At 47.0% G+C, this 12,225-nt stretch overlaps 1 protein-coding gene across 1 annotated transcript in view; it reads left to right on the forward strand.

Annotated features, from left to right (window-relative positions):
• The window catches only part of MYOM3 (myomesin 3), a 60,294-nt gene extending 49,149 nt beyond the window's left edge, over positions 1 to 11,145 (forward strand). The window contains exons 30-36 of the mRNA XM_056847764.1: positions 743 to 781; positions 928 to 1,033; positions 2,295 to 2,458; positions 4,491 to 4,527; positions 7,136 to 7,158; positions 7,860 to 7,915; positions 10,870 to 11,145. Coding sequence (XP_056703742.1) covers positions 743 to 781; positions 928 to 1,033; positions 2,295 to 2,458; positions 4,491 to 4,527; positions 7,136 to 7,158; positions 7,860 to 7,915; positions 10,870 to 11,145 — 701 coding nt within the window. The remainder of the gene's footprint in view (positions 1 to 742; positions 782 to 927; positions 1,034 to 2,294; positions 2,459 to 4,490; positions 4,528 to 7,135; positions 7,159 to 7,859; positions 7,916 to 10,869) is intronic.
• The last annotated feature ends 1,080 nt before the right edge of the window (positions 11,146 to 12,225 follow it).

The following is a 12,225-nucleotide window of genomic DNA, read 5'->3' on the forward strand; positions in this document are numbered from 1 at the left end:
CTGGCATGCAGAAGGTCCCAGGTTCAATCCCCGGCATCTCCAGTTAAGGCAAGTAGGTGAAGTGAAAGACCCCTGCCTGAGACCCTGGAGAGCTGCTGCTGGTCTGAGTAGACCGAGGGTCTGATTCAGTGTAAGGCAGCTTCATGTGTTCATGTGTTGATAAAAGGGGGGAGGGCAGAGCCATGTTCCCTGAGGAAGGGTAGGATTAAAAAGTACAAGTTAGTTGGGGATGCCACCCTCCAGGTAGTACCTGGGGATCTCCAGGAATTACAGCTCATCTCCAGACTATAGAGATCAGTTGTCCTGGAGAAAATTGATGCTTTGGAGGGTGGACTCTATGGCATTGTACCCTACTGAGGTCCCTGTCCTCCCCAGGCTCTACCCCCAAACCTCCAGGAGTTTCCCAACCTGGATTTGGTATGCCAACCCCCTCATCCCCCGCTGGTAGCCAGGGGGACCTGGTCACCCTAAATTGTCGATAGAAACCCAGCTCTGTTCTATAGCTGCAGGGTGCAAAGGTTCTTGAACTCAAATATATTATACATAATTATTTTTACAACAGCAAAGAAGTGTTGCCCAGTTAATTGGGGGAGGACTTTTTTGTCTATCATTTTTTAAATTAATTCCCCCCCATTTCAAGCTAACTGATAAATTAATTACATGATGTAGCTCTGGTTGTTTGCTATCACTGTGTGTGTGTTCTCATTACTACTCAAGGGTTTTTAATAATTATCTTTTATAGCATTTGATGATATCCTGAAGGAACTTGCCAGGATCAGTGGTAAGTCATTTTTATTTTCTAAGCCGGGTGACAATAATACTGTATAAAAGATGCCAGCGATCTTCACTCTATAAAACAGAAAAGAAACAAAAGAGGAGGCCTGATCGCCTTTCTCAAATCCACTGTTTTTCAAACCTTCTATTCAGTTCTTACTGCATCCCCACTGAAAGTCCAGCCAACGGTAGAAGGCATCAAGATCTACAGTGAAGTGAAGTACTACACCGATGCCATGAAAGCCACCTGGTATCACAAGTATGTTCTTCCCATGTATTTTTTTAAGGTTCCTAATGTCTGTGAAGCCCTGACCTGGATGGCCCAGGCTAGCCTGATCTCGTCAGATCTCAGAAGCTAAGCAGGGTCAGCCCTGGTTAGTATTTGGATGGGAGACCACCAAGGAATACCAGGGTTGCTGTGCAGAGGAAGGCACTGGCAAACCACCTCTGTGAGTCTCTTGCCATGAAAACCCCCCAAAAGGGGTCGCCATAAGTCAGCTGTGACTTGACGGCACTTTACACACACACACAATGTGTGTGAACCACAGCGTGGTGTAGGCAGCATAGTGTAGTGGTTAAGAGTGGTGGTTTGGAGTGGTGGAGTCTGATCTGGAGAACCGGGTTTGATTCACCACTCCTCCACATGAGCGGCGGAGGCTGATCTGGTGAACCGGATTTGTTTCCCCACTCCTACACACGAAGCCAGCTGGGTGACCTTGGGCAAGTTACAGCTGTCTTAGAGCTCGCTCAGCCCACCTACCTCCCAGGGTGTCTGTTGTGGGGAGGGGAAGGGAAGGTGATGGTAAGCCGGTTTGAGTCTCCCTTAAGTGGTAGAGAAAGTCGGCATATAAAAACCAACTCTTCTTCTTCTTAACTGTCAGTATGTGCATAGCTGTAGACCATACAAAAAGGTTTTCTTAAGAGTGCATTGAGATGTTAATAAATACTCCGGTGAGCTTGCTGTGGAAGCATAACCCCCCCCCCCAGTTGAATGAATCAATTAGTTTTATTTGCATGTAGCCATAGGCCATTACAAACATGTCAGCAACTCTAATAGTTATAAATATACACAATAAAAAGGAAAATATTCTAAATTAGTAAAATGTAAAACTATGTTAGCTAAATTAGTACAATGCAAAATAATGTTAGCTAAAAATTGCAACAAAATCCCAGCAAACCAGTAAGAGCTATCAACCATTTGAAATCAGCTCACAGGATCGACTCTCTTAGCAGCTATGTTAGACCTTATTTTCTTTGCTGCCAAGGCAAACAGGGAGGTCTTATAGGAAACAAACCCATCAGCGTCTGTTAACAAAAATATTAATTTCTCTACACTAGAGCTAGTATTTAAACCAGAAACCAACCCGGCAAGGAATTTAGCCCTAGGTTCTGCATACAGAGGGCAGTCAAGTAGATAATGATGTAAATCCTCCAGAGCAGGCCATCCGCAAATACAAAAGCGCTGATCTTTTACACACCACCAGTTGTGCAATGGTAATGTACTACAATTGTATGTTCAGCGATAAACGTCTGGAAGGTGGAGACAGATTGAAAACAGGAACAACTATGGACCAGATCTGGGTACACATCCTGGACCCCAAGGAGTCTGACAAAGGAAAATATACCCTGGAGTTGTTTGATGGACAAGAGTCACGTAAACTATCGACAGACCTCTCCGGGAAAGGTAAGCAGCAGAGAGGAGTGGGGTGGCTTCTCATTCAGAGTTGATTCTCTTTCCAGCACCAGTGCAAAAGAGAACCTTCCTCTCTTTCGTGCTCAGAAAATGGCCACCATATCTCCTCAGTACAGTGTGTGAACAGGAGCTGTGGGCGTACCACCTCCCCCAGGGAGAGAAACCTGTGGGATATTCCTACAAGTTATTTCATTTAAATTGTACGTGGGTTTTTTAATTACCCATTTCCTAATACTGGACTAGGAGCCCCGTGGCGCAGAGTGGTAAGCTGCAGTACTGCAGTCCAAGCTCTGCTCACGACCTGAGTTTGATCCCAACGGAAGTCGGTTTCAGGTAGCTGGCTCAAGGTCGACTCAACCTTCCATCCTTCTGAGGTGGGTAAAATGAGTACCCAGCTTGCTGGGGATAAAGGGAAGACGACTGGAGAAGGCACTGGCAAACCACCCCGTAAACAAAGTCTGCCTAGGAAATGTCGGGATGTGACGTCACCCCATGGGTCAGGAATGACCCGGTGCTTGCACAAGGGATCTTTACATTTTTAATAGTGGACTGATAAAGCAAAGTAACCCAACACAGTCCATGAAGGGAAAGCATAAGGTGGTACCATGTTAAAAGAGGTGAAATGGGAAACACATTATGGAAGCAACACATTTGAAGCTAATGAGAGCGAATAGGCCTGCTGACCAAAGTCCTTCTCCTTCAGTCCACAAAAATGACCACCTGTGGTTTTACCCAGTGGTCAATCTCTAGGACCAACCCACACACACATACCCTGAGGGAGAAATTCAACCTAATCAACCATATAATAGTTCAGGATCAAGTCTGGCTTGGCCTGGATCTGAGTTGAAAGAAAATTTCACACGTTCAAAATTCATCAAAACTTCAGGTGTTGAATTCGACTTCTTTTGAACATCGTTTGGAGGGATGTCATATTTGCTGCAGCGAAACTTTATAAAACAATGCTACAGGAGACTGAAGAGTAGAACAAACTGTGCATTCATAATACAAATGATTTCAAAATGGTTGTGCCCTAGATTTCAACTTCCTTTGGCTGGGGTTCCCCAGAATTAGATTCTTCCCTGTAACACACTGGTCACTGAACACTTCAGTTCCTTTAAAGAGTTCTTCTGAAAGACTGATGAAACTCATATCTTGCTCTGAATCTGCTTGAGACACACTCATACAGATACAGCAGTTTATTTCAACTGTTCAAGATACACTTTGTAAAATTTCTGTAAATTGTAAAAAACAACAACCAAAAGACCACTTTTTTTATTAGGCTCTTTTATCACCAAAGGTGGCCCTGTTCTCTGGGTCTGAACTGGGCATGTGCCGACCCCTAATGGGGCAACTAATGTCCCTTGGAGCTAGGGTTGCCAGGTCCCTTTTCTCAACTGGCGGGATATTTTTGGGGCGGAGCCTGAAGAGGGTGGGGTTTGGGGAGGGGAGGGACTTCAATGCCATAGAATCCAATCGCCAAAGCAGCCATTTTTCTCCAGGTGATCTGATCTCTATCGGCTGGAGATCAGTTGAATTAGCAGGAGATCTCCTGCTACTACCTGGCAGTTGGCAACCCTACTTGGAGCTGTTTTGGATTAGGAAAAACAGCACAGGGAGGAAGGCTGAAGTCTCCTTCTGCACCACAGTCCCAATCCAAATTGGGCCCCTGTGTCCATTTGGAAATGAGTTCTCGAGGGAAGCTTGAGCTGTCTTGGTTCCAAATTTAGGTGGCCATTGGGATAACAGAAAATCTGTTTAAAATGACCCCCTGTTTCTGTTGCCTTTTTTTAGTAATGGCCTTAAAATTCTATTTGAAAAGTGCTAATAGGGGGGAAACTGAGTTTAGGAACTTTCCTAGAGATGAATGCAGATCCTATTATAAGGGGTCCAAACACAGATTGAGAATTCGTGTTGGGATACCAGCTGTTGCATTCATATTTTGATGGTAGAGGAAGTCATGGTTCGTTTTGATGGTAGAGGAAGTCATGGAAGTGTAAAATCTCTCTTTGCTTTTTTTCCGTAGCTTTCGATGATGCACTTGCTGAACATCAAAGGCTCAAGTGAGTTTTCTGCTCCCACAAGCTTTCTTTTTCAACACAATTCAGATTTCCACTTTTGACTGGGGCTCAAATTCAAATTTATTTATAGTCAAAGACCAGCAGAATCTGATACAATACAAAAAAACGTGTTAAAACTGTCTGATATTATTAATACAGTAAAATACTAATTCCCTGATTCCCTAAATGCATAGGCTACTAGGTGCTACTCCAACATTATGGGCATAATTCACAGTGGGTAGCCGTGTTAGTCTGTCTGCAGTAGAAGAAAAGGGCAAGAGTCCAGTAGCACCTTAAAGACTAACAAAAATATTTTCTGATAGGGTATGAGCTTTCTGAAGAAGTATCTAAAGAAGTGAGCTGTGGCTCACGAAAGCTCATACCCTATCAGAAAATATTTTTGTTAGTCTTTAAGGTGCTACTGGACTCTTGCCCTTTTCTATTACGGGCATAGTCATATCTATATACATGCATAAGAACATAAGAAAGGCCCTACTGGATCAGACCAAGGCCCATCAAGTCCAACAGTCTGATCACACAGTGGCCAACCAGGTGCCTCTAGGAAGCAGTGCTTGGGAGCTAAGAAGGGTCGACCACAGTTAGTATTTGGATGGGAAACCACCAAGGAAATCTGAGGTTGCTATGAGGAAAATGGCAATGGACCTCTGTTCCTCTCTTGCCTGGAATGCCCCGTGGATAGGGTCACCATGAGTTGGTTGCAATTTGATGGCACATTCTTCTTCCTCTTCCTCTTCTTCTTCTTTCCAGAAAACACTTCCCTTGTGGACTTTACCATCTGTTCTTTCTGAGCATGTTCTGCTCATCTGGGCACCTTCAGTAAGACCTGTGGATGGTGCTGCTGCCCTAACATCCTTATTGTAACTGTTACCCAAAAATACAATACTAGGCTACTGTAATATTATATACTATGTTCACTACGGATTTCTATCAAACATGCACCTAAGGAGGAAGATATATTACTTGGTTCTTTAAAGATAACGGGCTTTTTGATTTTCTTGTTGAACCTTGTTGGCTTACCTGTTGAACTCTCGGGTTTGCCTTTACCTCTGTTGGAAGGTTGGGTTGTGTGCAATTGCTTATAAAATATCGTACGGATACTTTAGTCCTGGACATTACTGTCACATTCGATAGAAATTCGTAGTGAACATAGTATATAATATTACAATAGCCTAGTGTTGTATTTTTTGGTTATACTAACATTCTTATTGGCAGAATTTGTCAATCCTGAGACGAGAAATGGTTTTGCTAGAAAAGTGTTTTCTGGGGTGACACTGGCCTGACCTCCTGAGTGTTCCAAGCTGGCATACTGGTGCAACAGGCTTTTCATGGAGTGCAGACTGTTCGGAAAGAAGGCGGTGAAGGAAGCGCAGGTAGCCTGCCGAGCCAGTGTGGTGGGGTGATTAGTAGGTCGGACTAGGATCTGGCAGATCCTTGTGCAAATCTTCATTCTGCTATGAAGCTCACTGGGTGACCTTGGGCCAGTCACTCTCTGGAATACATGAATGGATGAAGCAGCCTTATACAAAACCATACCATGGGTCCGTGACTACTTGGACTGGCAGCAGCTCTCTAGGTTCTCAGATCAAGGTCTTTCACATCACCTCCTACCTGATCCTTTTAACTGGAGATGCCGGGGATTGACAATGGAACCTTCTGCATACCAAGCAGATGTTCTGCCACTGAGCCACAGCCCCTCGCATATAGCCTAACTCGCAGGATTGTTGAGATGATATAATGGGGAAAGGAGAAGTATCCATGCTGCCAATAGCTCCTTGGAGGGAGGGAGTGGTGGAAAGTGCTGTCGAGTTGCAGCCCCTTATGGCAACATTGTAGGGTTTTCAAGGCAAGAGACGTTCAGAGGCAGTTTGCCGTTGCCTGCCTCTGCGTAGCCACCCTGAACTTACTTGGCGGTCTCCCATCCAAACGCTAACCAGGGCCTACCCTGCTTAGCTTCCAAGATCTGATGAGATTGGGCAAGGCTGGGCCATTCTTGGAGGGACAGTGGAATCAAAACGCACAAGACCCACAGATTTTGAGAGATCCACTTAGGATCACTCAAGACAATGCAGGCACTACCTGCAGGTCCTTTTGTAAGAGCAGTTTATTTATGATTGATATATTTATGTTGTTTATATCCCGCCTTTCTCGCTGGGACTCAAGGTGGATTACACAGAACAAATCAATGCAGTCAACAGGGCTGGACATCCAATAGACCAGGGGTGTCGAACTCATTTGTTACGAGGGCTGGATATTACATAAATGTCACTTGGTTGGGCCGGGCCATGCCTCACCAGCCCAGATCGGGACTGGGGGGGGAGGTGGCTGCCTCGGCTGGCTCATGGGCCGGATAAGAGCTCTCAAGGGACCGGATCCTGCCCACGGGCCGTATGTTTGACATCCCTGCAAGAGACAGTGCGAAAGGACTTGACTTAAGAAAGTAGAACTAGATTGTTACGTGGGTTAAATGGGGTAACCCCATGGAAAAGGAGGGCAGAGATTCAGAACTGCAGCCTGTGGCAAAGGCTTTTAGATTTTGCATTTAAACAATTTAAAACCTTGCTAATTTTTTTTTTTAATGTTTCATTTTCAGGCAAGCATCTGTTGTGGAAGAGCGTGAGTATATGACAGTGCATGTCTTTTGAGCCCAGGCTCATTTTCACTGATCAGCATATATGTAATAGGGATGGATCAAAAAATCTGCATGGATGGGGCAACCACCGCTAAGGTGGCCGCTTTTGCAAACACAGGAGAACCTTAGGGCTTGCAGGAAATGTGTGTATATGTGTTGTTGTTGTTTTTAATTTAGGGGGCCCCAAAAGGGCTACGGGCGATTTTTGTGGCTGGGCAGGCATCACAACAAAAAGATGTATCTAAAAAAGGGTGCCAAATATGCTGCCAACAAGGGGTGAGGGAATGAGGGAAGTGGGAAGGAGAGGGAAGAGGGGAGAGAAAGAGAGTCAGGAGGGGAGGGAAAGCAAGACCTCACAAGGGAGGAGAAGGAAGCAGAACAGGATGGGGAGGAGGGAGGAACAAAATAGAGCAGCATGGATGAAGGCTGCCAAAGATTGGTTGCAGGGAGGGGGAGAGCAGAAGCAGGTGCAAGATCGGAGGAAGCAGGATCTGCCGGGGGAGGGAAAGTGGACACAATGCAAGGTGGGTGGCTGGGCGGGGAATGGGATTTCCACTCCCCTATGAGTCTTTGTGGGTCCCCCTTTCATGTGTATATGTGAACTGAGATGATCTACTTATTTGGGAGCCAAAAGGCAGGATAAAGCCAGAAATAGCAACGCTTGCATTGTCTCTCCTTCCACCAGACCGAGCCAAAGTTGTTCGGGGCCTTCCGGACGTGGCCACCATCATGGAGTCTAAGGTAACATTCCTGTTACAGGTGGGATAATTCTGGAACAAATAATGAGATGGCGCGGACTCATTCTGGGAGCGCTAAGCTGCACAGCAGAGCCCTAAACACTTACAACCCTGCGGATAAGAGTGTTTCCCCTTTTCCCCTCCTGTGCCCCATTGCTCCTTAGGTAAAACGAGACCTTAAATGTCTCTTTCATATTTTACATTTCTCTGTATGCATCTGAGAGGTGGAATAACAATGAGGTAAGTGGAGGGCGAGAGGAATAATACAAATCATGCTTATTTTTATAATTCCACAGAGACACGCCCTATTTTATTGCAGTAATCTAAGCCCCACCCCTCATTCACAAGTACTTCATCAGGAGAAAGGTCTTAGTGAGATTTATGATATCATCCACATGATCCTGTGGTATGGTTGCCAACCTCCAGGTGGTGGCTGGAGATCTCCCGCTATTACAACTGATCTCCAGGCGATAGAAATCAGTTCCCCCAGAGAAAAAGGCCACTTTGGCAACTGTCCTCTATGACACTGAACTCCCTCCCCTCTCCAGATCCCGCCCTCCTCATACTCCACCCCCAAAATCTTCAGGTATTTCCCAACCCAGAGCTGGCAACCCTATCCTGTGGATAAAACTGCCCCATATGAGGCAAATGTGGGGTTTCCAATGCAGGGGCTGTGGGGGTGGCATTTACAGAGGAGAACTGGTGGTCCTTAACCACTGGGGTGCATCCAACAATTCTGCTTAGGAGGGACCCTTCTTCCAGCCCAAACCTTCATGGGCCAAAGTAAAACCCAACCCCCATGCAGAGGTATAGGATGCACCCCACTGGCCTGTATCTTTACTGTTGCCATTTGGTAGACCATGTCTTCACATGTGTGTTTGCCCCAGTCACAACTGAAGTAGGGTAGAGAATGCTAGGAGACCACAATTTAAAGTAGGGGCCCTCAAACTTTTTAAACAGGGGGCCAGTTCACTGTCCTTCAAACACTGGGGAGCCGCCCCCCCCCGCCCAAACGGGAAGCAGCCAGGCGCCCAGGCAAAGAAAAGTTAACTTGCAGCAGGAGGACGTGCCGCCCCTCCCCCAGGTGCCTCTCCATGGCCGACACTCCCCCCTTCGCTGGGCTGAGAGACCCCCCTGCCGCCGCGTGCCCTCCTTTCCCGCCTCCTGGAGCGGGAGGCGGGCTGGGCTGGCCCCCTGCTTGGCAAAGAGCGCCTGAGGGGAAGGGGGAAGGGGGAAGGGCGCGGGAGGAGGCCGGCAGGAGACGGGGGTCTCTCAGCCCTCCCCTCCCTAAAGGCGCTGCCACACAAGCCCCCCACGCGGGGGGCCTGGCGCTTGCTTGCCTGCTTGCCTCGCTCAGCTAGCAGGCAGACGGGGATGTTCTTCTTCCAGCCCGGCATGGCTCCTTCAGGGCTACGGCGGCTGCTGCGGCAGGAGGAGCAGCAGCGGCGAGGGGCACATTGAAGTCCGAAGCAGTGCCTCCTGTCCCCCGAGCCACACGCGCACCTGGGGAAAGGGCGGCAGCTCTTCAGGGCAGCCGCGGTGGGGAAGGTGCAGAGGCGGCGGCGGCTCCCGAGTCGGCGCAGGTGTCGCCGCTCTGCTGCTGCCACCGACGCTTTATATGGCGAACGGCCACCTTAGTTTGGGGAAGGGACGGGCGCGGCGGCGGCTCCTGAGGGAGGAGGGGGCCGGGTTCAGGACCCTGATGGGCCGGATCCGGTCCGCGGGCCATAGTTTGAGGACCCCTGATTTAAAGCATCAAATAGGTGTGTGAGCTAGAAGTAGGGTTGCCGTCTCTGGGTTTTGAAATTCCTGGAGATTTTGGGGGTGAAGCCTGGGGAGGATGGAGTTTAGGGATTGGAGGGACTTTAGCAGGGTATAATGCCATAGAGACCAACTTCCAAAGCAGCCATGTTCTCCAGGGGAACTGATCTCTGTCACCTGGAGACCAGTTGTAATTCCAGAAGATCTCCAGCCACCACCAGGAGGTTCAGTATGAAACCACACCTATCTATGTTATATCAATCCTATATAATTCACATAGCATGGCCACAATATATAATTCAAAATCCTTACACATATAAACCTGCACCCATGTGTTGACCCCTTAGTGCAACTTATATATAACTTACAATATTATATGCATGAATTATTGGCTATAAAGCCTAATATCACATCATCACAATTCTTATACTAATCTATACAAATATCCACTAATGGCATTATGCCTTCAACTTGCTCCAACTCAGTCCAAAAAATGCATAACCAGTCCAAGAATAAAAGTCCATTCATAGCAAGATGGACATTCTCCTCCAGAGGCACCCAAGCCGTTTGGTAGATGCAACTTCTTCAGTTGTTTTCTGTTCTAATTCTTTCTTGGATGGTAGTTTTCAACTGCACGTATTTCTATGCTTGGGCTCCCAGCTGCTGCTCCTCACCAGTTTTCTTGGTAGGGCGATAACATGAGTACCCAGGCGTGGGCTTCGGAGGCTAGCCAAGGGAGGGATGGATCGGGACCCAGCAGCAGCCCTACTGTCTTCCAAAGCCCTAGCCAGGCTCAGATACTAGCTGAGCTAAAGAAACAGGAAGAGGAACTGCAGCGGGAAAGAGCAGCAACCCCTGCTCACAGCCCACTCTTACCCCTTTATTTAGATATGATGGGGTAGACTTGAATCCAAAGCATGCAGATCTATCACTGTCACTTTTGAGCCTCAAAAGGCATCTTCTTGCAAGGGGACCATGGGAACTGTAGTTTGAGGTGGGGTGGAGATAAGGTCCTTTAACAGACACTCTTACCAGACTACAATTCCCAGGATTCCCAGGGGAGCACGGCAGTGAAAGATAAAAACAAAAACAGGAGTGCCACCTAGACAGATCTTACTCCTCTGCATTGGCTTTTCTTCTTTCAAACTTGAACGTTTGCAGCTGACGCCTCACTTGGTTTTTTTGTTTTAAAAACAGACACTCTGCTTGACGTGCATCATATCCGGAGACCCCTACCCGGAAATCACATGGTATAAGAATGAGAAGGTGATCACCTTCAAAGATCGGTACAAGATGGAAGTGAAGGGCACTGTTATCACAATCACCATAGAGAACGTCAGCAGCGAGGACACGGGGAAGTTCAGCATCCACGTCAAGAACAAGTGGGGCTCTGAAACAGGCCGGGTGACGGTCAGTGTGTACAAACACGGGGAAGAGCCAGCAGAACTCAGAGACGAATTGCCCTTGATTTGAGCTCACCGTCCAAGTCCATTGAAACCAGTGGGTTTAGAAGGGTATAACTCTGCTGGAGATTGCATGGTGAGCTCCAGAACCTTGTTTCGAATGCAGAAGATAACCCAACTGGACTGTGTAATTGTTCTGAAAATGCCACCTTCCTGGTCAGAGCATCTCCCTCCTTTCCTTCCTCTCTTAAATTATCTCTCACCAAGCGGGAGACGTTGTTCCAGAGCAGATTTCTGGACCCGCCTCTTATTTCAAATATTAAGCACAGGTGAGAAACAATTCCACAGCCCCATGTTTAGTCTATTGTTGAGTCAATTCGTAATGTACACACAGCACATCATGAAGGTAATTTGTATAGGAGATCAGGAGTCAAATGAGACCCATCTGTTTTCATAAGGTGAAGTAACCCTGTGTGGTAGGGGACCTCTCTGGGGTGTGGGCCCGGCTCCAGGCAGTGCCAAGAAGGTGGGCAGAGCGAGAGAGAGCCCTCTGTGTCCCGTCCAGAGCACCAGTGCTGCAGAGGCTGAGCAAACCACAGCTTGCATTTCCAACAACCTTGGATGGTACCAAGGTTTAAACATCTCGAGAACGACTGGGACAAACAAGATATCTTGGGCCCTGCTGACAGGCTGCATTGATTTAAATTTTTAAAAAGCAACCCTCAATGGAGAAAAGACCAATTTGAAACGATTGATTCAAGTTCCTACTTTTGAAATACATTTTCTGAACAGGCAGGTGTACAAAGTGGGTTGCTGTAACTATTAAGACATATTGGGCGCTTTCACACATCCTGAATAATGCACTTTCAATCCACTTTCAATGCACTTTAATGATTGTTTGCAAGTGGGTTTTGCCATTTCACACAGTAAAATCCAGCGGCAAAGTGCATTGAGAGTGGATTGAAAGCGCATTATCTGGCATGTGTGAAAGCACCCATTTATTTACAACTGAATAGAACCTGTATACAACCTTGGAGCATCATCTTCAAACTTCTATTCACACACAGTCCACGAGCCATTTCTGTTTGGTTTTCTCTCTGTACACTTACTAGCTAGGCAAGGTCACCAGTGTAGCATAGCGGTAAGAGCA

The sequence above is a fragment of the Euleptes europaea genome, chromosome 3, assembly GCF_029931775.1.
Source record: "Euleptes europaea isolate rEulEur1 chromosome 3, rEulEur1.hap1, whole genome shotgun sequence".
Taxonomy (NCBI): domain Eukaryota; kingdom Metazoa; phylum Chordata; class Lepidosauria; order Squamata; family Sphaerodactylidae; genus Euleptes; species Euleptes europaea.